Source organism: Mus caroli, unplaced genomic scaffold (genome assembly GCF_978045245.1).
Source record: "Mus caroli unplaced genomic scaffold, Mus_caroli_1 scaffold_3, whole genome shotgun sequence".
Classification (NCBI taxonomy): domain Eukaryota; kingdom Metazoa; phylum Chordata; class Mammalia; order Rodentia; family Muridae; genus Mus; species Mus caroli.
Window position 1 is genome coordinate 96,364,711 of NW_028227258.1, and position 27,539 is coordinate 96,392,249.

The following is a 27,539-nucleotide window of genomic DNA, read 5'->3' on the forward strand; positions in this document are numbered from 1 at the left end:
CCAGGGGCTGAAGAGAAAAGGGTAGGAGGAGAGCTCTGGGGGCAGGTTATTGTGGGGAGGGATGAGTTTGGCTAGCTCAGGCGGCTTGCTTGGCAGGCAGGCTGGTTTGGCTGGTGCCTGTGGCAGGAGTGCACGGAGGTCTCCTGGCAGGAGGTTGGATGCTTGGCTTTCTAGAGGGAAACCTGCTCCATTGCTCCAGCATGGAGGGTACCCATGAGAAGAGCTAGCCCATGGTTTTAAGGCATTTATTGTAGAAATGCAGAGAGAGGGAGAAGTGTAGAGAAGTAGAGGCCGGCCATGGCCACATGGAGAGAGAAAGGAAGGGAATGGGGAGAGGGGGAGCAAAAGGGCAAGAGAGAAGCAAAAGAGTAAGAGAGCAAGAGAGTGAGGAAAGGGCAAGCAGCTTCTTTTATAGTGGGCTGGGCTACCTTGCTGTTGCCAGGTAACTGTGGGGGTGGAGTTCAGACAGCCCATGTCACTGATGGCCACAGAATTATGGAGCTGGGGCCTCGTGTCAGGAGCCTAGTGTCTGGGAGCATGGCCTTCCTTCCCTTGCAGATTAATCTGCTGGGTCTCCAGGGTTTAAACCCAGCTCGTTCAGAAAATAGGATGCCTTTCATGGTCCCAAAAGTGTCTATACACCCTACCCCCACACAGAGACAACCACCTGCCCTGCCTCCATCTGCCAAAACAGTAGAACATGTGTGCAATTGATGAAACTGTTTTGACACATGGCTTGGTACAGAGTTTACATGAGGATTCATTCTTGGCTTGCACCTTTAAAAGTGATTCACTAAGTCCAATTAGTGCTGTGCCTGTGTTTGTGTCATACACTTGGGCACAGGCAACCTATCAATGCCCTTCCCCAAAGGAAAATGACTCTTTCTCCCTTCAGCAGCCATCAGCCACCATTACTCCCTCACCTAAGGGAGGGCCAGCAGGATCTCCTCCCACCTCCAAGATGTAGTAGTTAACAATCTCAATTGTTATGGAGGTCTTGAATGAGAAACCACTGCCGTTGAGAGTTCCTATGTGTGATAACTATGTCATGTAGAGAACAGCCTTTTATAACACCCCTCCCCTTCATTTGTCCTTTATATTATTCCTGCCCCCTCTTCTACAATGTCCCCTGAGCCTGGGATTGGGGAGAGGTGGGGGTTGATGTAGAGGTGTCACCCACAGCTAAACACTCACCATTGGTTATTTTCAATATTTTGAATAGTGTTAAGTCCTTATATTAAGCACTATCCAGTACAATAAGAAGCTTCGCCAACCAAGGTTGGGAGCAGCACAAATCTATGGCTAAAAATAAATATTTAGAAGGTAGTTTGGCAATATGGCCATTTAGTAAAACAACATCAGTAGGTTTTCTTCTAGACCCTATAGCTTTCCTAGCCAAAGTTGCACCAGGCATGAATTTCCTCCTGTGAAGCAGACATCAAAGAGAGCCATTGGTTACCCATGAATAGTCTTGACACTATAGCAAATGGACTGGTCGTTTCCAGGTTTTGAATGTCTGGATTCATTGACAGGCAGATAAGCCTTTCTGGATCTCTATACAAGTGGTCCAAGAGAGTACCAGTGCTCACAAAGTTGCCTTCATGCTATTTCTAGTTGGGTGAACACTCATTTCACCTATAGATGAACCAGTGAGGACATCTTGTATGACAGATCATTATGACAGTATACATAATTCAGTTCTAGGTAAAATTAGTGTTTTCTTTTCTCCCCTATGCAACTTACATAGCACCATCTGGCAATGAGAAGCTAGCCAGCAGGGAGAGAGTCTCTTAGTTCATGATTAGTTTCTCTATGCCCTACAACTGATTATATCTTCACTAATAGTGTCTTACCACCTACTCATGGTGTACAACTATGAGCAAAATGTGTTTTCTGAATGAACAGTAATGACCTATGCCAGGAACATTATCTTGCAGAGGAAGAATACCAACAGCCAGGTGTGCCCTACAGTGAACTATGCGAACTGTAGATTATATCAGATGAAAATAGGTTCATTTAAAAGGAAGACAAATTTGTCTTGGAGTTCCATGACCTTACGTTCCTCTGGTTCTTCCTACCTAACTTAAACTTAAGATTTGCTTTTTAAAAAGTTACTTTATAATCTGAGGATTCTATCCATGAGTATTGTATTTACATCATTTCCTACCCACACTCCTCCTCTTAAAACTTCGCCCATGTCTCTCTGAAATCCATCACTTCTACTTCCACATGTGTGGTTGTGTGTGTGTGTGGTTGTGTGTGTGTACTAGTACAATTCTCAAGTGCACAGGATTAATCTTAAAGCACTAAAAATTCCATGTTCTGCTCATTTTTCCCATTTATTCTTCATTTATTTATTCATTTATAAATATTCGTGAGTGCCTGCTACATGACAGAACCACTCTAGTGCCTGAAAAACTTCAGTACAATAACCTTGGCTTCATGAAGACTGTTCTACTGGGGAAATGCATGAAATAAATAATACAAATGAGAAATAAGTTGCCCTGGTTGGTTTTTTATCAACTTGACAGATGCTAGAGTTATCTGAAAAGATAGAACCTCAATTGAAAAAATGACTACATAAGATCCGGGTGTAGGGCATTTTCTTAATTAGTGATTGATAGGGGAGGACTTGTGGGTGGTACCATCCCTAGGATGATAAGCTTGGGTTCTGTAAGAAAGCAGGCTGAGCAAGCCATGGGAAGCAAGCCAGAAAACAGCATCCTCCATGGGCTCTGCCTCCAGGTTTCTGCTCAGTTTGAGCTCTTGTCCTGGTTTCTTTCTTTTTTTTTTTATTTTATTTTATTTTATTTGGTTTTTTTAATATTTTTATTACATATTTTCCTCAATTACATTTCCAATGCTATCCCAAAAGTCCCCCATAGCGCCCCCCACTTCCCTACCCACCCATTCCCATTCTTTTGGCCCTGGCATTCCCCTATATTGGGGCATATAAAGTTTGCAAGTCCAATGGGCCTCTCTTTCCATTGATGGCCGACTAGGCCCTCTTTCGATACATATGCAGCTAGAGACAAGAGCTGCGGGGTTCTGGTTAGTACATCATGTTGTTCCAACAATAGGGTTGCAGATCCCTTTAGCTCCTTGGGTACTTTCTCTAGCTTCTCCATTGGGAGCCCTGTGATACATCCAATAGCTGACTGTGAACATCCACTCCTGTGTTTGCTAGGCCCCGGCATCGTCTCACAAGAGACAGCTATATTTGGGTCCTTTCAGCAAAATCTTGCTAGTGTATGCAATGGTGTCAGCGTTTAGAAGCTGATTATGGGATGGATCCCTGGATACGGCTGGTAGAAATATAGAAATGTAATAAATGCAATATAGAAATGTAAGCCAAATAAACCTTTTCCTCCCAAGTTGGTTTTGGTTATGGTGTTTCATTACAACAATAGAAACCTTAACTAAGACATAAGTGCAGTAGGGAAGTTGTTAGAATGTGATAAGTGCTTTGAGAAAAGAAAAAAAGAAAGAAAAGAACCAAAACAAAGGAAAAGAAGGGGATCCTTATATGTGCTTCCGTGGAGAGATGGGAGAGTTTCGGGGACGCATCAGAATGCTGTCATTGTTTTCCTGTGAAGAATCACACTGAGGTGCAGGTTGAAAAGAAAAGGCAACGGACATAGAAGCTTGAACACTGTACCTTTCTTCAAGGATTGGATTCTTTGGGAACTTGCTATGTGGAGCAGACAGACCTCCAACTCACAGTGATTCTCCTGCCTCTGCCTTCTAAGTGCTGGGGTTAAAGTGTGCACCACCATGCCTGGCCCAGGGTATGGAATTTCTCGTGAGAATAATTTACTTTTGTACTAGCGATTCTGGCAACCTGAACCCTGATTGTGATGCTGGGCTCTGCAGCATCCTGTGTTAACTGTGTTCTGGTCACAGTTCTGCTTAGGATGACTCCCAGTCCTTGACTAGGCGGCTTCATTTCTTTTACTATCATAGCCTTACGTTTCTTGCAAAAGTACACTGAGAGTTTCTGGGTTTTCAAGCTGTTGTTTAAAAGACCTTGGAGCCACTTACAGGATTTCACAGCAATGAAGCAGTGAATTGAATTAGAGACAAGTGTAGGAGATGACTTAGTAATGTTTGAGGACATTTTTGTTTGTCACAGTTTGGGACTGGGTGCTATGAGTGTCTATTGGCTTTAGACTGTGGTTGCTGACAAGTGTCTAATATATCATTTCTGTCTTCATCCTCCTCCCTTTTGTCCTCAAGCAGGGCAGCTCTGATGTTGGTGGTTTTAAACACTGGCTTTCTCATAGATGCTTAAAGCGAGAGCCCCACAGCTTAAGGTAATGTGGTATACTCTGGACGTGATTACTTCAATGCTTTCTGCATTCTCAATGCAATTAAGTCTAAAGGTCTCACTCCAGAGACAACAAAAGTATGAAGCTAGCAATATTTGAATTTTTAAAATCAGCTTCAACTCTATAACTAATTTTATCATTCTAATAAGTACACACCAGAAGAAACCTCATTTTATATTAGTTCTATGTTCTTTCTTTCAGTGATTTTGATTCTGTTAGGAAAAAACAGGCTATATTATTCAATATTTTGAGGGTTTCTCACTATTCGCTTAAATTTATTAATTAATTTGCATCAAATACCAAACCCTGTTAGGAGAGGCTCTGTTGCTAAGGTCTTATGCCTCAATTGGTTCTTGACTTGTCAATAAAAAAGGTGAGAAGGGGTGGAGGTACAGATGAAACTTCCAGGTCCCAAGAGGAAAAAGAGACACAGGAAAGAGAGAGCTTTTCTGCCATGCTTTGAAGAAAAGAGGACGCCGCAATCATGTAAGACCTCAGGGCAGTTAGGGCCTGTGCCCTCTGCTACAGGTGGATGGCCAAGAATGTTGGCAGTGGGCTAGCTGATGCAAGCCACTAAGTTTAGGGCAGAGGGAAAGTCAGAGATAGTAAGTTGATAAATGCACACATATCCAGGCAGGAGGTATCTGTGCCCAGCAATTGTACCTAGCTGGCAAGTTCTAAAATAATAAAGCTGTCTGTGTGTCCTGTAGTCTCAGATTCTAGGGTCTTGGAGTGGGCTCATAATGTGACCTCTTTGGGAGCAAAAGTTGGGAGAGAGAGAGAGAGAGAGAGAGGCCATGTTGAGGCTAATAGCAGATGATCTCAGAGTCAAGCCAGAGAAAAGGAAGCTGGGTTGGGGCTGATAGGTCCTGGAGTTAAGCCAGGTGGGACAAAAGGAAGCCGGGAGGGACCAGGGCGCTGCAACTCCTGGACAAGGTTGTAGCTTGCATTTAAAACTACATGCAACAAACCCTAATTAACATTTAGTGCATCATGTCTGTATTTACTGTTCCCATTCCGATAGATTCTTTTACCTTCCTCGGTTGTACCAAATCTACAAAAACCAAGTTTAAAAGAGACAGATGATGTGAAAAATAAATGCATTAATAATCCAATAATAATAATTAATTAATAATCCATTAGTAGAGATATTCTTAAGACATTTATATCTGAAAAGTTTTACAATTGATAAATTATGAATTGACCACTAATTACTCAATTCTTCTCCCAACTCTTCCATAAGACTTCCCAAGCTCCATCTAATGTTTGCCTATGGGTCTCTGCATCTGTTTCAGTCAGTTGCTGGGTGGAGCCTCTCAGAGGATAATTATGCTAGGCTCCTATCTGTAAACATAACAGAGTATCATTAATAGTGTCAGGGATTAGTTCTGGCCCATCAGATAGATCTCAAGTTGAGGCAGTCTTGATTGGCCATTCCTTCAGTCTCTTCTCCAATTTTGACTCTATCTTCTTGTAGGCAGAACAAATTTTGGGTCTAAGGCTTTGTGAGTGGATTCATGTGCTTATCACTCCATGGGAATCCTGCCTGGCTACAGGAGGTGGCTACTTCAAGCTCCACATCCCTCACTGCTAGGAGTCTCAGCTAGAGTCATCCCCATAGTCTCCCTGGAAACTCCCCCAGCAGGCAAATGGATGGAAATAGAAAATATTCTGAATGAGGCAACCCAGACCCAAAAGGACATGCGTGATAGATGCACCTATATGTGGATATTAACCATAAAGTACAGGATAGCCATGCTATATACAATCCACAGACCTAAAGAAGCTAAATATCAAGAGAGGATGCTTAAGTCTCACTCGGAAGGGGAAATAAAACAGTGGTCAGAGGTGATGGAGGGAGTGAACTGGGTAGGGAGGAGGGATGGGAGGAGAACAAGGATGAGGGGGCATCTCTAGGATGTGCCAAAAAAAATGGTTTATTTTTATTTTGAACTTCCAGATCACAGTTCATCATCGAGGGAAGTCAAGACAGGAATTCAAGGCAGGGATCTGAAGGCAAGACTGCTTGTTATTCTGAAAAAATAACAAATAGAGTACAGCAGAAAACATGGAAGATGATACCTGCTAACTGACTCTCTGGCTCACAAATTAGCTTGTGCTTAGCTAGCTATGTTAGTCTAGAACCACCTGCCTAAGGAGTCGTGGCACACACAGTGGGCTGGGCCCTCTGCATCAATTAGTGATACATCACAGTCATACATACCCACGTGTCAGTCTAATCTAGGAGTACCTTAGTTACAGCTTCTCCTCTCAAAGAACTCTAGGCAGTGTCAAGTTGACAATTAGGCATAGCCAGGACATCCCTGTCAAAGCTTACTTATGAAATTTCATTTGATAATTATACCAACTCATAAATACCATCATACCAAGGGAGTTTTCATTTGTTCTCTTTTTTAGCAAAGCCTTCAAATCTGTATAAATAATTGAGTCTACTGTTAAAAAAAAAAAACTCAAGACTGAAATTCTTCACATTCATGCAGTATTGATGTTGTCTAATCTCAATAGTTCAAGTATCAAATATGTGTTGACTATTTTGTCATGTTTGCCTTTAAATTCCCTGGTCAGCTGTGTATTTTAAACATGTGTGCAACAGAAACAATCCTACTTCCTTAAAGTCATTTAGAAATTCTATGAATAAAACTGTTTGAGAATTTAAATACTAAGATATAAGGAAGTTTACAAACAAAATAAGAACAAGAATAGCATGTTTGCACCATCGCTAATTAAAGCATTATCTGTAAATACATTTAACATAAAGGATGACGCTCTGATAGCAGAGGAACCATCTGATTTCAGGTCAGAACCCGAGTTCTCAAACATCTGAGGCTTAAGAAATTCCCAAACGTTTCCAACCAAGTATTACTTTTGTTAACTTTTGAACTCAAGCGTATTTTTAAAGCATGCAATCCATGTGTTTCAAATTCATTTTCACTTTATGCATCAAGACACGGCTTGGGAAGCGCCTCTGATCTCCATGGGGTGTCCCCCAGAGCAGAAATCTTACCAAGAAATGAGCTTTGCTAGTGTTAAGAAGCGGCCTGACACATATCAGGATGTAACCGTGCTGACTTCTGAAGCAAAGGGAATTTTTTTAGTTTTGATCACAGTCCTTTCCTTCCATTCAAGACAAAGTAGAATAATAAGAACTTGACAAGAGACTCAGCTGGTCACTGACAGAGTCTGCACAGGGGGAAGTGACTGCTCATTCATTGTAAGTGAGGCTGCCTTGGGATACCTGCAATAACATGAAAGGCATTAAATACAATAAACAAGTTCAAACATCACAGAAACCTTCACGGCCCGCTTCCAGTCCACCCCACCACTTCCACTTCAGCAGAAACTGAAGTAGCCTCTGTTTGCGGTGCCACCTTTGTCTCCTCCAGACATAGGGGCTGATGCTTCCAGACAGCTGATGGTGTTTCTCGGTACCGGGTTTAATAAATGAACTCCATCAGTTATTCATAAAAGGGGAGGAGAAACACAGGGTGGGGCAGTTAAGTGTGTGGGAACACAGGCTCCGTATCCATGCTAGATCCAGAGGCCTCTCTCTGCTGAGGCCTCACCCCTGCATCCCAGCACCCTCTTCTACAATAAGAAAGAGAGTGAGGTGCAAACACAGAAAGTCGTCTCCCCACGACACTCATACAGACTTTATTAGCTGATTCTTTAAAGTGCGAGCTGCTAATTTACATGCAACTGACAGTTTTCCTACACAAGTTTTATATATAATCTTTCTCATTTTTTTTTATTTTTGAGTATGTGTTTTCCCTGCATGTATGTCTGTATACCACATGTGTGCATGGTGTTCCTGGAGACCAGGAGAGGGTATTAGAAAAGAGTTGTGAGTCACTGTGTGGGTACCGGAAACCACACCTGAGTCCTTTGGGAAGAAGAGTCAGTGATCTTAGCTGCTGAGCAATCTCTGTAACCCCAATACAGAGTTAGTCTGCGTCTTTTCCATTTCTAATGCTAGTACTCCTTGAAATCATTTTACGCATTAAATAAATTTAACTGACCACTCAACTCGGAGACATCAAGGCCACGGAGATAATAATGTATGGTAGCCCAATTCTCATCTATTTCCTGGGATAAAAAAATTCTACTAAATATATTTTTACTACTATAAAAATATAATGTTCACTGCAAATTTTTGAAAATCATAGAAAAGGCTTAAAAATTACTTTATTCTTACCACCAGGGTTAGAAATTTTACTTATTTCTTCCGGGCTTTTTTAATTTTTTAAGTTTTAATTTTTCTTTGGGAATTTCCTACACAGATACAATGTATTTTGATTATACACATTCCCCTCCCCTCTCCAACTTCTCCCAAACCCGTCCCCCTGTCTTCATCCCCTCCCATTCATTCACACAAGGGATATTTAGAAAGTGTGTGCTAGAGTGCTCACTAACTTAGAGCGTGCTCTGGGCGAGTCCACCTGTGGTTCAGGAAAAGGGTTTCAAAGAGTTTTGTTGCAGCCTTCTGGTGATCACTGGAGGGGCAGGCAGCTGCTGGGAGAAGCTGGGACCTGACCTCGTGCAGGCAGTCTGGGATGCCACATTTAGCTCATCCACAAAGCTTTGGGTATGTAATTGAATTGGGGGGAGGGGGGCATGTCTGACACTAACTAAATATTTTGGTATTCATGACTTAGTTGGAAAGAATGCCAACAATAACCAGCAGTTTAATTTACCACATTTGTACTGCCTTTAATTGCTCTGAGCATATCTCTTTTCTATTCCCTCCAATGCCCCAGGAAAATACATATTTGCATTGATTCAGTATCACTGATGAGAGTCTTTCAAGTGAGGAGGAGCAGGAGAAACAGAAAGGAGGTTTCTAGGATGCTGTCTTGCGTGCCTGGTTCTCAGTCCACAGGAGGATTGAGTGGATGGAGGGGCTCTCGCTGGTCACTATGATGCCTGGTGGGCTATGTTAGAGAGCAGTGTGCTTGGTAGGGACAGAGGTGAACTTCAAGGGTAACTGAGGTCTTCACTAACTGAACTTCACTGACACACTTCACTGAGCCTGGATCTCCGGTCTCCTTTTCCCAGCAGCAAATTTACAGAAGAGATGAGAGAAAAGGAAGTGTGCAAAGCTGGCTGGTTGTTCTGTAGAGACTATACTTTTTATACTGTTCCCTCTTTTACCTCAAAGCAGACACTGGTTCCATTCAGGCTCAGAGGAAAACATTCAGACTTCCAGGTTCTTACGACCACCAAGGCACACTTGTTGTCTTCCCTTGGTTTGACTTCTTTCCTTGCAAAAAATCTTCAGTGTTCGCCGTCTCTTTGATTTTCTCCTGGGTCTCTTTTGTTCCTTGTATTTGAGGTTCTTTCTCACATGTACATTCCCGTTGTTCTTCACATGGTGCCTGTACTCCTTTGAGAATGCCAATGAGACAACATATCCCAGTATTTGACTGCCCACAAACACTGACAAATCCACAGCTGGGTCTCAGAGATCAGCTCACTGACATCGTGGGGAACAGTTTTCATAGAAGTTTATAGCAAACGCCCAGGCTCCCAACAGGTTAGACACAGCCACCATCCCAATATGCTAACTAAAGAATGGAGTAATGGTAGAAAGTGAAGACGATTAGAGCAATGTGGCTCCATTGGGAAGTACAGATGAAGGGGTCCAGTGACTCAGTCCACATTCAGGACACTGGTGTGAGCTTTAAATAGAAAGATAAGGGCCTTAGACGGTACATAAATGAGGCTTTGGCATTGTCTGATTGAGTTTTTGGTTCCCTGTGTGGTTGTAAGCAGTCCTCATTGCTCAAAGGGAGCAGCACTCTGGTCCCTATCAGATGACACTGCCACTCCAGGATGCAGCCTTGATATCATACAGAGTCACCCTCACTTGGAAGGTGACCATTCTGGTGGCTCATCATTGTTTGGGAAACCCTATGTGTATTTGGGGTGTGCAGAACAGTGTTAGTCTCTTCTAGTAAAGATGTCTACTAATCTGACCTGTTATCTCTACCATCCAATGAAGCTTCAGGTCTGGATTCCATAGGGAGAGCCTTAGAAAAAAAGAAAAAAGGACACTGTAAAATGGTGGCATTGAGATACTAAAGATTATAGGTATAGAATGAAGGCAGAGATGTCACACTTTTGTACTGTGGGCTCCAATGAGTCACTATCATATAACAAAGCAGCTTCTAAACACTTGTTATAATAACATTAGTAAGGTGACTGGATGAGGGCACTGCTGACTGAATTGTCAGGGTGTGTGTGTGTGTGTGTGTGTGTGTACAAAGTGCAGGTGTCTGTGGAACCCAGAGGCATCAGACGACCCTGGACCCAAAGTTACAGACAATTGGTACAGGGAGCTGAACACGGACCCGCTAAGATGAGCAACACATGCCTTTATAACTGACTGAACCATCTCTCCAGGCCTCTGATTTCGGTTCTGACGGGACATCAAATCAAATCAAACCCAGCAGCCCTTGTTCCCCAAATAGACTAGAGAAGCCAGAAAATAAAAGAAACTGTGCCACTCCTGAATGGGATACTTGTGCCATTACTCATCCACAGATGTTACTGTTCATAATGGCAGCTCAGGCTCCAGCCAGAGGGATTTTACATCAGTGGAGATCGTGAAGGTAGCAGCACACCCTGGACCCTCTTTATCAACATGCACAGCCAGTCTCAGCTGTTAATCTTTGCATTTACATTACATGATATTTAAATTGGGGAATGTGAACTCATCAAGTCAGAGGGGTATAATATCAGGATGTGCCTAATCCTGTAGTGACTTGATGCCCCAGGGAAAGGGGATGCTTGTAGGAGTGAAGTGGGGGGAGTGAAAGACAAAGGAGTGGGGGATGGGATGAAGACCTCTGAGAGGGGGTACCAGGAAGGGGCAACATTTGGAATGTAAATAAATAAAATAGTTTAATTAAAAAAAAAAAAAAAAAACATGGGCATTTGCCATGTGAGATCTGCAGGAAGATCTTTGACCGCCTCACTCAGAATAAAGGCGCTGTGATTCAAGCAAACAAGTGAAATTTTAAAACAGAAATAAAATTAGTTTACATTGACTTTAAAATAGAACTACCAGGTGACCCGGCTCTATCACTCCTGGGTTTCTACTCAAAGGACTTTATATCAAACCAGAGATCCCTGCATATCCATATTCATTGCCGCTCTACTCACAAGGAACCCACAGAGGAAGTGGAGCTAGTCCAGGTTTCCATCAGTAGATGAATGGGTAATGAAAATGTGGCATATTTGTGTACATAATTGAATATTATTTAGTTATAAAAACGAAATCATGGGCTGCAGAGATGGCTCAGCAGTTAAGAGTACTGACAGTTCTTCCAGAGGTCCTGAGTTCAATTCCCAGCAATCACCTGATGGCTCACAACCATCTGTAATGGGTCTGATGCCCTCTTCTGGTGTGTCTGAAAGACAGTGTACTCACATTCATATATAATAAATCTTTTAAAAAAATGAAATCATGAAATATGCAGGAAAATGGGTGGAATTGGAAAGAATGATATTGTGAGATAACTCAGGCTCAGAAAGTCAAAAATCACACATCCTGTCTCATATGAGGGTCCTAGATCATGTTTACATGTGTGCGAAAGTAAAGGTACATGCAGTCTAGGCTGTGATGCCAGAAAGGAGACCACTGTGGAAGTAACAGGACACGTGAGGCCTGATGGTAAGGAAAAGGAAGCTATAGGGTGTAGAAGGGTACACGGGACTCAGGGAGCTGGCAGGGATAATAGGGAAAGAGAATCAACAAAATCAAATTTTATTTGAAAATTCCATAATGAAACCTAAGACTGTGTATTCTAATTAAACTAAGATTTATTTTTAAAAAGAAAAGCAATTAAGACTATGAGGTTTTTCTCCCTTCTTTACTGCCATTCCATTCTTTTTTATTATTAGATACTTTCTTTATTTACATTTCAAATGTTATCCCCTTTCCTGGTTTCACCTCTGAAAACCCCCTATCCCCTTCCCCCTCCCTCTGCTCACCAATCCACCTACTCCCACTTCCTGGTCCTGGCATCCCCCTACACTGGGGTATTGGCATCAAGCCTTCACAGGACCAATGGCCTCTCCTCCCACTGATGACCAACAAGGCCATCCACTGCCATTCCATTCTAAGCATACAACGTAGACCCGTGGTTACTGGAATCGGTCTGGTTTCAGCAGTATTTTTGCTGCTGTGACCTCTGAAAGCTGGGAAGTCTTTTGCTCTGTAAACAGGTTGACTTTGAACTCAGAGACTCATCTGCCTCTGCTCCAGAGTCTTAGAACTAAGGCATGCAGCATAGGAAGTTCCTTGCATGGAGGCTGGGATGTAGCCTACGCTATCACCTGAGATAGTTTTCAATGTTCTAGTCTTCAAGATGACGAAATACTTAAGCAGTCACCTGACCTAACTTCATTTGGAAGTTACCCAGAATAGATATAGAGGGAGTAAAGGAAGAGAAGAGAGAATGAAAGAGAGAAGTGAAGGCCAGTAGGTCCAAGATAGTCCAATATGGGCTGCATATTCAACAACCTTTTGTTTTGAGACAGCAGTTCCAAATCTGGCATCCGAATTCACAGTGTGTCTCCAGAATTAGCTGCACCGGGTTAGTTCCTTTCTACTCAGTGAACCGTAGTTAGCAGCTTTGACTTGAACAAGATGCCTCCTAATTTTCTCCTGACAGCCACATACCTAGACAGTCAACACAGAAGTGGTGGCTATCTTAGGAAAGCCAGGTTCATTAGAACTAAAAGGGCAAGCTCTAACAAGAGCCTCAGAGTTTGATATGCACTTTGTGGCCCAGATGCCACTGGGATACAAGGTCTTAATTAAGAATGTCCAGCTGGAGACAGGGGAAGCAAATGAGTCCTATCCAGACTATCGTACGCTTGTCCTGTACACTCTTCAGAGAGTGGAGAAATGTCAATAAGCTCATTTTAGTGGAATTTAATCATAAAATTTCCTAAAATGTTCTCTTCCTCAAATCTGGTTGCTGTTATGTAGTATGCAGAATTGTAAAGTAATTGATAGCACGTGATTCAGTGCCTGCAGGAGTCACAATGAAGGCCAGTGCCTGCAAGGGATCCCAACTTGCTGGTCTCATTTGCCTCTGCACAACTTTTGATAAATCTATGCTTTGTAGAGCCAAATGTTTATTTATAACATATGGCCTCCCACTGACTCGGAGTAACCACAGCATGACTCTGTATCATTGCCAGAAATCAACTATATTAGCATTATGGGGAGAGGGAGGCATGTATTTGATTTAAAGTTCATATAAATTCCAGAAATATTTTCATGTCTACAAACTCTGAGAGCTCCTATGAAAATATCCTAAATTTATCTCTGATTGTGTTTGATGTTGACTTTTCTCTTGCATCCTTTTGGTTGGAGAGCTAACTTGTATTTGGCAAACATCAGGAGGTTATGGTGGGGAAATGTTGCATTCTTCCAAATGCTCTGCCCTGAAGGGTTTCATGATTGGATAAGGACAATGTCAGGTTCTTCACAGTGGTAAGTGCGACTAGGCTTGAAAGATGAGTGTGTGCTTTTCTCTAGTAGATATTAAAAACAAGTGTAGTGCAGTCATTCAGTAACAAGTTCAACTGGAAATAAATTTCATACTTATAGTTTAATTTATTGTGTTTAGGGAGGTTATTAACCATGTTCCTGAAATCAGTCTAAAAATGATAATGTTGCCACAACCCTTTTTTGTGAGGATCAGTGGTTAAATTACCTCATCAGAAAAGATCCTGCTTTGAGAGCTATTTGCCTAAGACTGTTCTCCATCTGTATAATCTGAAAACCAGGAAAGTCACAGCAGGATCCTCTGTTCAAACACATCTCCTTCGCAGTAGGATGGACATTACATGAATAAGGAAATAATTATTTGCAAATATATGAGTCCTCCTCAATGTAAAATTACCATGTGGTTCAGAAATTCCATAACTGTGCGCACGCATGCACACACACACACACACACATACACTATACAATAGAATAACTTACAGGGGGATGGAGAGATGAGTCGGTGGTTAAAAGCCCCAACTGCTTTTCCAGAGGTCCTGAGTTCAATTCCCAGCAACCACATGGATCTAGAATAACTTATGTAGTGGCCTTGTTAACCCTTCTACATCAAGAGTGGCAGTAGATGCCATGTGCTCAGGACAATGCTTTTCTTGAAGGTGTTATCCAAACTAAGATGGAAACTAAATGATGGATTTCCATATGAAAAAAAAATACAAAATAGATCCAAAACCTTATTGTGAAACCTTGAAACTGTAATTCTGGAGGAAAACATTTCAAGATATACACACATGGTGCTGAATGCATGGCTTAAAATTTAAGAGCATTGACTGCCCTTCCAGAGAACCAAAGTTTGATTCTCACAACCTATATAGTTTCTCACAACCACTTGTAACTCCAGTTCCAAAGGACTCCAACAACCTTTTTGACATCTGTAGGCATCAGGCACCCGCATGCACACATACATAAATGCAGGCAAAATACCCATAGTTATAAAAATGTTAAAAAGATGTATAGGCATAGATAAAAGCTTCCTGAAAAAAAGATAAAAATACCCCAGGAAATAATAGCAGCCACCTAAAAATAGTACTGTGTGAATTAAATAGCTTCTGTATGTGGAAAAAAGAATTGACAGAGTTAAGACACAGCTTAGAGAAAGGGAGAGAATCTTTCCAGCTATACCGCTGTCATGAGATTCACTGTGGTTTGAAGCTGAGTTGTCTGCCACGGGTTCAGGCTCGTACTTTGAATGCTGGTTTCATGCACCGTAGCGCTGTTTCAGAGGCTTTCGGAATCTTCAGGAGATGGGGCTTAGTGGATGGAACTGAGTTGCCAAGGGAAGAATCATTAGCTATTTTTCTCATGGCTGTGACAAAAGACTTAGCAAAAGCAACTTAAGAAAGAAGGGGTGCACCTGGGGTCACACTTTGCCAGTACTGTCTGTCCCTCGTGCAGCAGGAACTTAAAGCAGCTGGTCACGCTGCATTCACAATCATGAAGCAGGGAGATGGACGTTGGTGCTTATCTCACTTCCTCATTCCTGGTTCAGTCTAGGACCCAGCCTATGGAAGGGAACTGTCCACATTTAGGGTAGGTCCCCTCCTCAGTTAACATAATCCAGATAGGGTACTGACCTTCAGAGACTTGAGCTTAGTGCAATGGTGCCTTCCAGGAAGTTCTTCTTGGGGGGCAACTGGAAGACGAACGGGAGGAAGAAGTGCCTGGGAGAACTCATCTGCACCTTGAAGGCAGCCATCTTGACGGCAGACACCAAGGTGGTTTGTGCACCGCCAACTGCCCACATCAACTTTGTCAGGCAGAAGCTGGATCCCAAAATTGCTGTGGCTGCACAGAACTGCTACAAAGTGACCAATGAGGCCTTCACTAGGGAAATCAGCTCTGGCATGATGAAAGACTTAGGAGCCACCTGGGTCGTGCTGGGGTACTCGGAAAGACTTGTCTTTGAAGAATCAGACGACTGATTAGGCAGAAAATGAACCATGCCCTAACACTCGAAGTGATCGCCTGCATGGGGTGGGGGGGAAGCTAGAAGAAAGGGAAGCTGGTATCACTGAGAAGGTTGCTTTCAAGCAAACCAAGGTCATCATAGATAATATGAAGGCTTAGAGCAAGGTGGCCCTGGCCTATGAACCTGTATGGGCCATTGGGACTGGCAAGACTGCAACCCCTCAACAGACCCAGGAAGTACACGAGAAGCTCCAGGGATGGCTGAAATCCAATGTTTCTGATGGGGTGGCTCAGTGCACCCGGATCATTTATGGAGGATCTGTGACTGGAGCAACTTGCAAAGGGCTGGCAAGCCAGCCTGATGTGGGTGGCTTCCTCGTGGGTGGTGCATCTCTCAAGCCTGAATTTGTGGACATCATCAATGCCAAACAACGAGCACTGCCCATCCCTCTACCTGCCTGCATAGCATGGACTAGGTTGCCCAGAAGTTTAGTAACTGCTCCCACCAGCCACATGCTTCTGATGACATCATCTGCCCCCTCTTGTGACCTAACCCACACTGTACCTTCCTGAGCCTTTTACACCTCCCCAGAATGGTTGGGACCAGGCCGATCCCTTTACCACTTATAATGGGTAGAATCAAATATGTCACCAAGGTGGCTTCCTGGAGGAATAAAAGAAGTAGAACTGACTGTCCCTTTGGCCCTAACAAGTGAAATCACCTCCCATTGGTTTGAGATGGAAACTCATGGTTAGAGCACAGTGAGCTTCATGTCACTTTGGCCTGTCACTTAGATGGCCTTGGCTCTAGCTTCACTCCCAATCCCTACTTGTTATCTGATGCAGAAATTCGGAGTCTCTGGGTCTGAAATTCAGTATACAAGAAGGCCAAGATCCTCTTACTCTGAGAGGCCTGTGATAGTGCCCTCCCCCAACAACACTGAAACCCTTGTTTTGTGTTTGTGAACCATCCTACATGTAAGGGAAATAAACACCTGGGCCTAAAAAAAATCATAATCCAGATATGACAGATATAATCCTTGCATATATGTCGGACGTTTGTTTTCATCGTGATTCAAATCCCCTTGAGCTGACAATCAAATTTAGCCCATAAACACCTCTAACACTGTATTCACTCTCTGCTTGCCATGACACCAATAAAGAGCCCTGTGATTCTTCTGTGAACTGAGCAGCATTACTCCCTTGTCTCCACTCTGAGGCACTGGATGCCTCTGACTCTGAGGGTGGAAATACGTCTTTCTCCCCTTAAGTTGTTTCTGTCAAGTATCATAAATACAACAATAAAAAAGAAACATATTGAAAACTGATCCCAAAGTTCATAGACCTTTGAAATGGGTTTGAAAGAGAACACTGGAAAAGGTTGGAGACACAGGCTAGATAAGTTCTAGAATGGCTTTCGGCAAAATTTAATGGGTGACTCTGGTACAAGTTTAGAAGACTGTCAGAAGAGATGTGGACAGTAAATACGGTCTTCATGACGCTTCAGACAAGAGCAAGACTCTATTGGGAGTTTGACCAACCTGATAATCTTGAGAAATTCTGAATTCTACAATAGTAGACTAATTAACTGGGTAGAGGAAAGACATAGCATTCAGGTTGAAGCATGATTATTGCTGGTTGCTGTTAGGCTAATTTACAGTGAAAACGATGAGTAAGAGGATATTTTCAAATACATTTGTTTAGAAAAGGAAATGGCCTATAGCCACAAGCTGAGAGGTTATAAGTCAAAAACTCAATGCAACTGAACAGAAGTCACACAAATTATAACTGTGCAGTTGCAAACGTATCTTCGGGAAAGTTTTAGGAATTGGTAAGATGCCTTACCCACTGCAGGCACCAGTGGAAACAGATTTGAAAGTCTCTTTTAACACAGAGTGCCTCCGGATGCACTGCTCTCCTAGGGTGGCCTAGGTAAGTGTTTCTCCAGGTTCTGCCCCAGGTACCTGAACACTCAGAAGCCAACAGAACTTTGATCCAAGAGTGTCCATCCTGCTTGAGCTGGTAGCAGAATTTGGCATGTGTCATACCCATAGTGATGACTTTGTAAACATGAAGAATGTAGACATTACAAGGTTGTGCATGCTTCCACCAAAGTTTTAAAGAAAAACCTGAGAGAGCAGATAACACATAGTAGGATTGGATTTCCTACAAGAGCTATGTAAGAATGATGAGGGTAAAGCCTAAATTGAAGTCCCAAGGGAAAAAAAGGTTCCAGGGGTGTGAGATATGTACCAGAGAAAGTTGCAGGCCAAGTGGAATCAACGTGGAAGGAAGGCCATATGGGCTGTGAACGCCAGATTACAGGTTATAGAGATGGTGAAGCCACTTGGGCTCATGTAATGCATCCTGTGCTCCTTGTCTGGAGCCATGGGGTTGAAGGTCTGCCGTGTTAGGGGTCAGTCTTGCTTGCCTTCATCTTTCCTGGCTATACTTTTATGCCTTCTTTTAAGATGGGACGTTTTCTCTGTACCATTATCTTAGAAGTACATCACTTGTTCATTGTTGTTATTTCATGTGTGATCATAGCTAAGCTTTCCTTGAGTCTCAGAGGAGGCTTTGGAAGTAATCCGTAGAGCATGGCTGGGACTATGAAGACTTTGGAATAGCCAGGCATGGTGGTGCATGCCTTGCCTGGCACTCAGGCCGGAGTCGGGTAGATCTCTTTGATTTCCATGCTAGTCTGCTCTGTACAGGGAGTTCCAGCCAGGGCTTCGTAGTGAGACCCTTTCACAAAAATAAATAGAAAGAAATAAATGCGTAAGAAATTCTGGTGCTTTTGAAGTTGGGCTAAATACATTTGTCATTATCAGATGCCCTGAATCACTGGGGACAGAGGTGAGATCTAAAGTGTACCTTACAAATGCATGTTTTAAACATAATTTCTGCAGCTAATAGCTATGTTTTGGGAAGGCAGTGGAACCCTTAGAAGGTGGGGTCTGACTTGTAGAAGCAAGTCCCTAGGCTGTACCTTTGAGTCCGTTGCCCCAGCCTGTACTCTCTGCTTCCTGCCTTGTTGTATATGAATAGCATTTGCCCTATCCCTTACCACCATGAACTGGCATCCTCCCCTGCCATGATAAACTGAATCCCTCTAACACTGTAAGCTGAAATAAATCTTTTCTCTTTTATGTTGTTCTCTAAGTCATCATGGCCACAGTGACACAAAAGAATAAGTAAGGCAGGATTACTAGCTAGGTACTCTAATAAATGCTTTGTCCTATGCTATGAAATAATGTTACTATTCAACAAATAGCAAAAGGAGATACTAAAATATTGGGGTGAAAGTTACCCAACATCACATAACTGGTAGGTGATAGATCTGAGGTTTAAGTACCATTAACCACTTCTCTGGGAGGAGACCTGTTCCCATTCTGTGACAGTAAAATTAACATACAATGGCAGAGCTGGCAAGCTATCAGAACATGCTCTTTTATTCAAATCTTCAAAATGTAAGCAATTTTATTTTCTTTGTTTTTTATTACCAATAAACACTCACATGCAACAATAGCACAATTGTAGCTCCCCACAGTATGGATTGTAGCTCCCTCTCAGTGTAGACTCCCTGTGCTGTGGAAGGCTATTCTCCATGAGCAGAGGTATTCCACACCAGTGCACAGGTGTCTTCCATTAGGACGAGAATGGTACCCAATTTCCCAAGTATACCATCCCCACCTTGTCTTCCAGTTGTGGTGCAAGCTGTAGTAAGCTCTATGAGGTTTGCACTTCCCTCCTTCCTTGGTCTAGTTGGGATGGCTTACTTATTTCTCTCAGCAACCATAGCTCTATTCTGCTTTTTCAAGAACTTAAAACAAGTTGTGACCATTGTTTACAAATGTATCTCTCATTTGAATATAAGCTTCTTAATAGCAGCATCATGGCCTCTAAGCTACTCTCAGCCTAGAGTCCAATATTAATCATTCATTCATTCATTCATTCCATTTCATTCAATTATTCCATGCCCACTATTTAATATTCCATAATGCATCAGGGATAAATTACAAAGGAAAAAAACAACAACTAAAATTTAATAATATAGAAAAAAACTTCCAATCTTGATAGGCTCTGAAAAAATGAGAATAATGAAGTAGACCGAGTTTGCTGGAGCATTAACAGAAAGAGCCCAGATCAGACTTGTTTTTGTAGCCAGTGCGCATGCTCCTGGGTAAGAAGGATCTCCTCTTCTAGAGCTTTGATCATCTTAAGTGATCTGAGACCCTCTGGTTCCCGTATAAAACAGAGTCCCCATGAGAGTAGGGTAAATCTAATCCATCCATGTTTATTTACAAGATCTGTATCAACTGGGTGTCTTGTTTCTCTAGGAGTTGCTTGATCTTTTCATCACTGCATGTTACTTAAGACAAGATAAATGTTGAAATAATACAACCTGTCTAAACAATAGTCATTTAAACATATTTACATTTATATATCTTTAAAATGCGTACCTTCCATGAAATGCATCCACTCCCAAATACAGAGTTGTTTGGAGTCATTATCTCATTTCTTGAGAAAATCAAAAATGGGTCCTAAAGGAACTGATATGTGTTTTGCATAACCATTATCTTGTGTGTTGGATCATGAAGTAGAACTCATGTTCAACACTGTGTTGTTTCTAGATACTATGAGAAGTTGCGTGGCAAAGCTGTTCTTCACCTGTTCTTTAAAGGGTCATTACTGCCTATACAGCAAGTCCAGCTTCACCCTGGTCAGCCAAGCACCCCAGCCCTGGATCCAGATCATGTTTCTCTACCAACAGGTGTGTATAATTCACGCTCATCAGGCTCCTGGATGAGTGGCTATGGTGTGAGGTTATGATCACTTTTGTTGAATTATTAATCCTCTAGCCAAAAGTGGTATTGTGGAGGGGTGAGGGAACAAGGGCTGAGCAACACAGTAAAGCATTTGCCTGCATCTTGGGAGCGCTAGGTTCAATTCCCAGCACTGAAGTAAAAAAGCAAAACAAGAAAGAAAGAAACAAGGAAAGAAAAGAGAAACTCCTTTGTGTTAAGCATTAGTAAAGGCAGCTTATGTGGGAGGATACCTACCTCCTATAGAGTTTGCCTTTATCTATCTTATCCTAAAATCCAATTAACTTCAGTGTGAACATATCATTTCTGACATTGCTAAAAGTCTAAAACCCACTTTTGTCTAGTGAATATATGTACACGGAAAAAAACCACACAAAGGAAAACTTTCAACTTAATGATGGGGAATTTTATGACAAACTGTCAACATGAAAAGAGATTGTTACTTAAAAATACTTATTAAAAGCATTAAATTTGCACTTAAAATACAAATATAGATTATAAAATGACAATATTGGATCTTAAACTCCATTTTCATTGACTAAGGAAACTGTAGGGCAGAACTCATATTATCAGATCTCCAATACAGTAATCTTTTTGCTGTTGCCTGTGTTTTGAAAACAAACTGGGAAATATTTGTAGGTAAGAGAAGGGTTGGCAGAAGTAGAAAATGCAGGGTGTGAGTGTTGTAATAGGCTTGAAAAATAGGACAAGTAATAGGACCATAAAATTGCTTTGGTTAATAAAATAATTTCTGTAATAGCACCTACAAAAGTCACCAGGGACAGTGGGATGGCTCTGGTGACCTGAGTTTAATTCATTGGATCTGCATAGAAGGAGAGGACCAACTCCTGCAAGTTGTCTCTGACATGCATATCTGTATAACATAGCATGCACAGTCCCATAAACACACACACATACGCATAATAACATAACATTTTTAATTTAATAGAATACTTAAAATAACAGGTGGACAGTGCCCTTAGTAGACATCATAGGTTATCAAACAAATAGCCCAGTGCCCAATAAAGGTTTCCTCTTTTCAAACTGTTGGCCAGTGAGTTCTCAAAGACCTCTAAACACCATGGGCTATCGTCATAGCTTATGTTTACCCTCTAGAGCTCTATTGCTAGGCTCTGTTGCTGAAGACACCATATACTTGAATCAAAGAATATAGAGGAATCAAGCTGGTACCAGGTTGGAAGCTTCATCCCTACTGTCTTTATAGTACTGAAAGACAGTATACATGCTACCAGGGAAATGCAATTATCCACTTTATCCAGCTGTAATTTCTGCAAGCTTCAGTTACTGGCCTGGAAAGATGCACACTGATGTAATAGTGGCACACATATAGAAGTATCCAAACATTTTCTGATTAGATTTAAGGACCATTCCACAAGATGGAACTCATGCCTGCATCTTTAACAGAGCCAAGAACCTACGGATAGCTAGACCACAGTACTATTTTTCTGCTAAATGGACATAGCATTAAACTAACTCTCAATGATTTATTGTTGTACCAATAGAATAGTATCTGCCAACCCTTACCAAAGAAGTTTCTTTTTTTCAGTACATGGCAACTAACAACACAGAGACCCATAATTGCTCAACACATAAAGCATAGAAGCCTGGGGTGCTCAGCTCTAAATGCAACATTTATATCATACTCCCTCCCAAGACAAGAATCATCATGGAAGGGAGGGTGGAATACCTAGACAAAATCAGAGAACAGAGGATGGAGACGGTCATGAAGCCCCAACCCTAGCTGAAAAGCCCCTGGAAACTGATGAATGACTCAAGAGGGTTAGTTGGCTTCTCTAGGATGCAGCTCCTGAGAAGCTACCCCTGCTCTAAAAGATGGTGCAATACCCGTGTATATACTGGTAGCACGTAGCAGAGTCACTAGGCTTGAAAAGTGAAGGAAGGACACATGAAACTGGGAAGGAATCGCAGTAGGAGAATGAAAGAGGAAGCACAGAGGAGGCAGGGAGGGGTGTACTTGATCAGAACACTTCTTATGCTTACATGAAATTTTCAAACAAAATATCTAAGCAAAGAAAAATCCCAATTAAATAGAATTTTAAAGTCAACAGCTGAGTACTCTATTTTTTTTTATGAAGTTGGGCTTATTGGGGGAAACAATGAAATGTAGTGCTGACTGCTTCATAATCATAAAATATAACTACAGTAATTAAGAAAGGCTGTAGAATCTGCCGATTTTTACAGCAGTATGCTTTCTTAAGAACACTTAATAACATCTTGCAAGGAACAGCTCAGACTATGGTGTGAGCCAAATTGCATATAAACATAAAAATAACATTCTTTTTTCCTTAGAATAATAATAATCATTTTCCACTCATTCTTTTCAAGTGACTTTTTATTTGGCTCCATCTTTGGCTTTGTTCTTGACTTTCTGAATGCACACTAAGAAAACGTTTTGGTTTTTTTGTTTTGTTTTGTTTTGTTTTTTTCACTCTTTCAATCTGTGATTCTTTTCCTCCTTTTTAAGGAAAATCACCAGGAAGTGTCTCTTTGTAAAGTTTTCTTTTAATCTTACTGTAATGCTTTGTCCCTCTTTGTCCACACCTATGATATTATGCAGTCTGGATACATCCTGGCTTGGGAACAAAGCCATAACAAACTTTCATTTATTTGATAATTACAAACCCATCACTGGCCTTGTGTGCTTGGCCAACGCTCACTTCCACATCAGCTTCCCACATGGAGTTCACAGACTCAGAGACCTGCTCCTATTTGGATTAATGATTCATTAAATCAAGTCCTGCTCTTCTTGAAACAAAATGTCATGTACTGAATGACTCTGATAATAATTAGAAAATTCAAGAGTATGTGCACAAATTTAATGACAGTTGTCACTGTCTCATGAACTTTTAAAATCTGTCAGTCAATAACTTGAGGTTCATGATTCTCTACTTTTCCCAATTAGCACAAGTGGCCACTCACTCATTTTATGACAATCATAAGATTTTTCCTAGAAAAATATTTAGTATTTTGCACTCACTGAGTCGAAGCCTGTGCATACCGCCTGTCTAGAAAGCCTCAGTCATTGTCATGAAAAAATGATTTATAAGCCAATCTCATTATTGTATCTTACCTCATAATAAAGAATAACATGTATGATATTGTATGTAAATAAGTGATATTTATGTCACTCATTGATATTCTATATGTTTTTACAAAATTCTTCTTTTAAATTGATTTGGCTTCTCATATCTGTACATGGGACATTCTAACATATCAGGAGTTATCAGTCACATCACAGATTCATAAATTTGTAAGCAAGTTTAGCATGCCCATTAAAAAGCTGACTCTCATTGGCTGTGATGAATTCTATCTAAAGGTAATCTCTCACTGACAATGAAAAGAAGTTAAAGCTGTAAGAATAGTCACGCATTTCACATTTTAGGATGAAGAATGCTGTCTCATACTCACTCAGAATGTTCACATTACATAACTAGAAAATAAACTCTTGGTTTGATCTCTTTTTTCATAATTCACTCTGTATATAAATAGAATCTTTTGAACCCTGATCTTCATTGTGTGCCTTCATTCTCAGATCCTTGAAAAAGTAAATATGAATATTTATATTTACCCTTTTCCGACTAAGTAATGTTATTGGGAAATCATTAAGATAGCATTATATTACAAGACTGTATGTCTATATAGGCAAGAATATAAACTTTTATTAATTTAAAATTTCTCTTAGAAACTCAGAAGTGTGAGCTAAATCATATATTTGTTCTTTAGCATAGATTTCTGTTGTACCACTTGAAGTTACATTATGTGAAAGTTCAAAGCAGGCCTATGTAGTATCTTGGAGTTCATTAGATTGTATCACTGGGCCCAGAGGTAATGCAGTGTCTCCATCCATATGCCCATTCAGAGCCTGTTTCCTGAGCCCCTGTCCATTCAGAGTGGGTCTGTGCAGTTCCTCAAAGCCCTATGGGAGAAGACGCAGGACACGGGAGCGCACAGCTTTGAAGTTGCCATGACAGAGTCCACCTTTCCACAGCAGAAGGTAAATGCTTTTCTTCTCACACATATTATATTAAACCCAGATTTAATATTGCTTTTAAGTGATTTGCATTTTGTCTTAACAGTTCAAGTGTCCTTTCTTTTTCTCCCTTCACATATTATCAGAAAATACTTATTAATTAATTACTTTTGGAATTTGGTCTTCTGTGCATACCTGTAATCCTAGCCTCAGAAAGGTAGAGCAGAAGGATTCCAAGTTCAAAGCTAAACTGGGAACCATGGTACAACCTTGTGTCAACAGTAGTGGTGGTGGTGGTGGTGGTGGTGGTAGCAGCAGAACTCATAACACTAGAACTCATAATTCTAACTCCACTCCTACAGGATCTGATGCCCTCTTCTGGCCCCTTTGGGCATAAGGCTCAAGAATGGTACACAGGCATACCTATATACAGGAACTAACATGCACATTAAATAAATAAGTAATGTTTTATTTTAGAGAAAACTCAAGAGTTTTAAAAGAGCAGCAGGAAGCCTGGTTCCGGGTCCTTTGATGCTTTTCCCTTCTTTCCTTCACAGTCCATCTTTCTGTCTTCAGCAATCACCACTAAGCAAGAAAGTGAAGATGAGTTGAGTGGCAGAGAAGTACAGTTAGGGTGGCAAGGCTCTATAGGGGCAGGAAAATATAATCTGAGGCCCAAGAAGCAGTAGCATCCCGCCCCTTACCTGACAACCCCCACCACCCATGGTAGCCGGAGACCACCTCAGCAGGCAGCTGCAGCAGAAAAAGATCAAAAGGTAAAATAGACCAGGCCCCTTGATACAGAGAAAGTATGGTACAGGGACTCTGGTGAGCTCAAAGTTTCCTGTGAGAAAAACCATGGGCTGTGTGGACCAGGGAATGATTACTGAAAACCTGACCAAAGACAGAAACCAGCCTTGAAAGGCTGGACTACCTTGGGGGTTAGTGATGGGGCCATGTTTGAAGGTAGTATGATGCTTTTCAAATTTCCGAATGTCATTGACCCTATTTAATGTGCTATGCGATAGAATGAAGGAGTGGGACATTAAAGAATTAAGTCATGGGGCAAAACCCTTACAAATGCCATCAAGGGCTCTGTAGAGGTGATGGGTACTGGATGTAGATAAGTAATATTTATGTCACTTGTTGATATTCTATATGTTTTTACAAAATTCTTCTCTGCCTCCTGCCATGGACAGAGGAGGCAGAGTCCTGTGTGTAGTGGAAGCAGAGACCAAGTTCTTACCACATAACACAGTCCCCAGTGCCTTGTCTTAGATATGCTGGCTTATGGGACCATAAGAAACAAAATTCTGCAAATGTCTCAAGCTCAGGCATTTTGTTGCTACAGGAAACTGAATAGAAAGAATCCATGTTTGTGTATTTTGGAAGCTAAAATTTTAGTGTGGTCCTCACAAAGAAAAGTATGACTGGAGATAATGGATTTTGGAGTAGACTGGGCCATGCAAGACACAATGCAGGTAGCAAATACAGAGGGCCACAGAAAGCTTCTCTGACCATTGCCAGCTTTCTGAAATAAGCCATATCTGTATGCCAAGTAGGAAATCCAGAGGTTCTGACGTATTTGATCATAGTCTCTGACCCCATTTAACTGATTTTTCTCATAAAAATTGTACCCTTTGTGGAATATTATGGGATGTTTAAATACATATATATCTTGTATAATATTCAAATCAGGTAAATAACTCAATCTCAAACATTTAGCATTTCTTTGTGAAAAAAATTTAAACCTTCTTACTATAGCTCTTTGAAGTATATGTACATTTTCACTATTTATAGTCACTGAATTGCACAACAGAGCCCTGTGTCTCCTCTTGTATAGCTCTAACTTGGTACCACCTGACCAGCATTTATCCTTCTCTCCCTCCACCTGTTTTGGTTTTGAAAAAGGAAAATAAGCATGTCAATATTAAGTAAACTCAAAGTACAACCAAGGCTTTAGATGTCTTGTTGGGTTAGGGCTAAGTTCAAATCCCAAGCCTCTTTTAAAAGACATGGCCTCAAGTACCTGTAACTCCAGCAATGCGATCTGGGGTGGGGGGTGGGGGGTGGGGGGCAGGAAGCAGCTCCTAAGAACTTGCAGGCCAGCCCAGCCTAGTGGGAACAGTGAGGTTCTGGTTGAATGAGGGAACCTGTCACAGGGGAATGAGACAAAAAGCAAGAAAGGAAGGCATCAATGTCCTCCTCTGTCCTCTGCTTATGTGTGCACTAACATGTGCACACATGCACACAACATATGTGCACAGTAAAGAAGGACAAGCAAGTGGTAAGTTAATCGAAGCCTGTTACATTGTGAAAATGCCTCTTAAGTGAAGAATAAGAACAGGATGAGATATGGAACTCTTCAGAATTCTTATTCATGAGTCTATTGACAACAGAGAAATATTTAACTTCCGTTTCATCAGACTTTGGCTTTGGTTTAAGAATTTGACATTTGATATTGAAACAAAAAGGAAATCCCGCAATCACATCCACAGGAAGTGAATGGAATTCTTTGCATATTTTACTCAATTTTTCAACTGTTACATTATGCTTAAAGACAATGCATAAAAATCTTATAAAAATGTTTAATCATTAGCTATTTCAGCTGGAGACAAGGAGAAAATTAAAACTTGGCACCAACTCCGAGATCTAAGAGATTAAATAAATAACTTGGCAACCAGTTGTGTTGTTATTACTGTAATTCATATTCCTACTTCGTGCCAATAAATATTCCTCTAGGGGAAAGGTAACTAACTGTAAAGCCAATTTTTGAAAATGTTCTAAGTTTTGTAATTTGGTTTATTCATGAGAATAGAAAAATGTTGGTATCTGGAATGTACACAGTGTGGCAAAGAAGTCTGTTC

General features: G+C 41.3%; 1 protein-coding gene and 1 pseudogene across 4 annotated transcripts in view; both read left to right on the plus strand.

Moving 5' to 3' along the window:
• The window catches only part of Veph1 (ventricular zone expressed PH domain containing 1), a 255,558-nt gene that overhangs the window by 144,170 nt on the left and 83,849 nt on the right, over positions 1 to 27,539 (plus strand). For all 4 annotated transcript variants that reach the window (XM_021158191.3, XM_021158192.3, XM_029474775.2 and 1 more), the window contains exons 10-11: positions 20,469 to 20,608; positions 24,562 to 24,696. In XM_021158191.3, coding sequence (XP_021013850.1) covers positions 20,469 to 20,608; positions 24,562 to 24,696 — 275 coding nt within the window. The remainder of the gene's footprint in view (positions 1 to 20,468; positions 20,609 to 24,561; positions 24,697 to 27,539) is intronic.
• Positions 15,501 to 16,550, plus strand: LOC110290969 (triosephosphate isomerase-like; annotated as a pseudogene).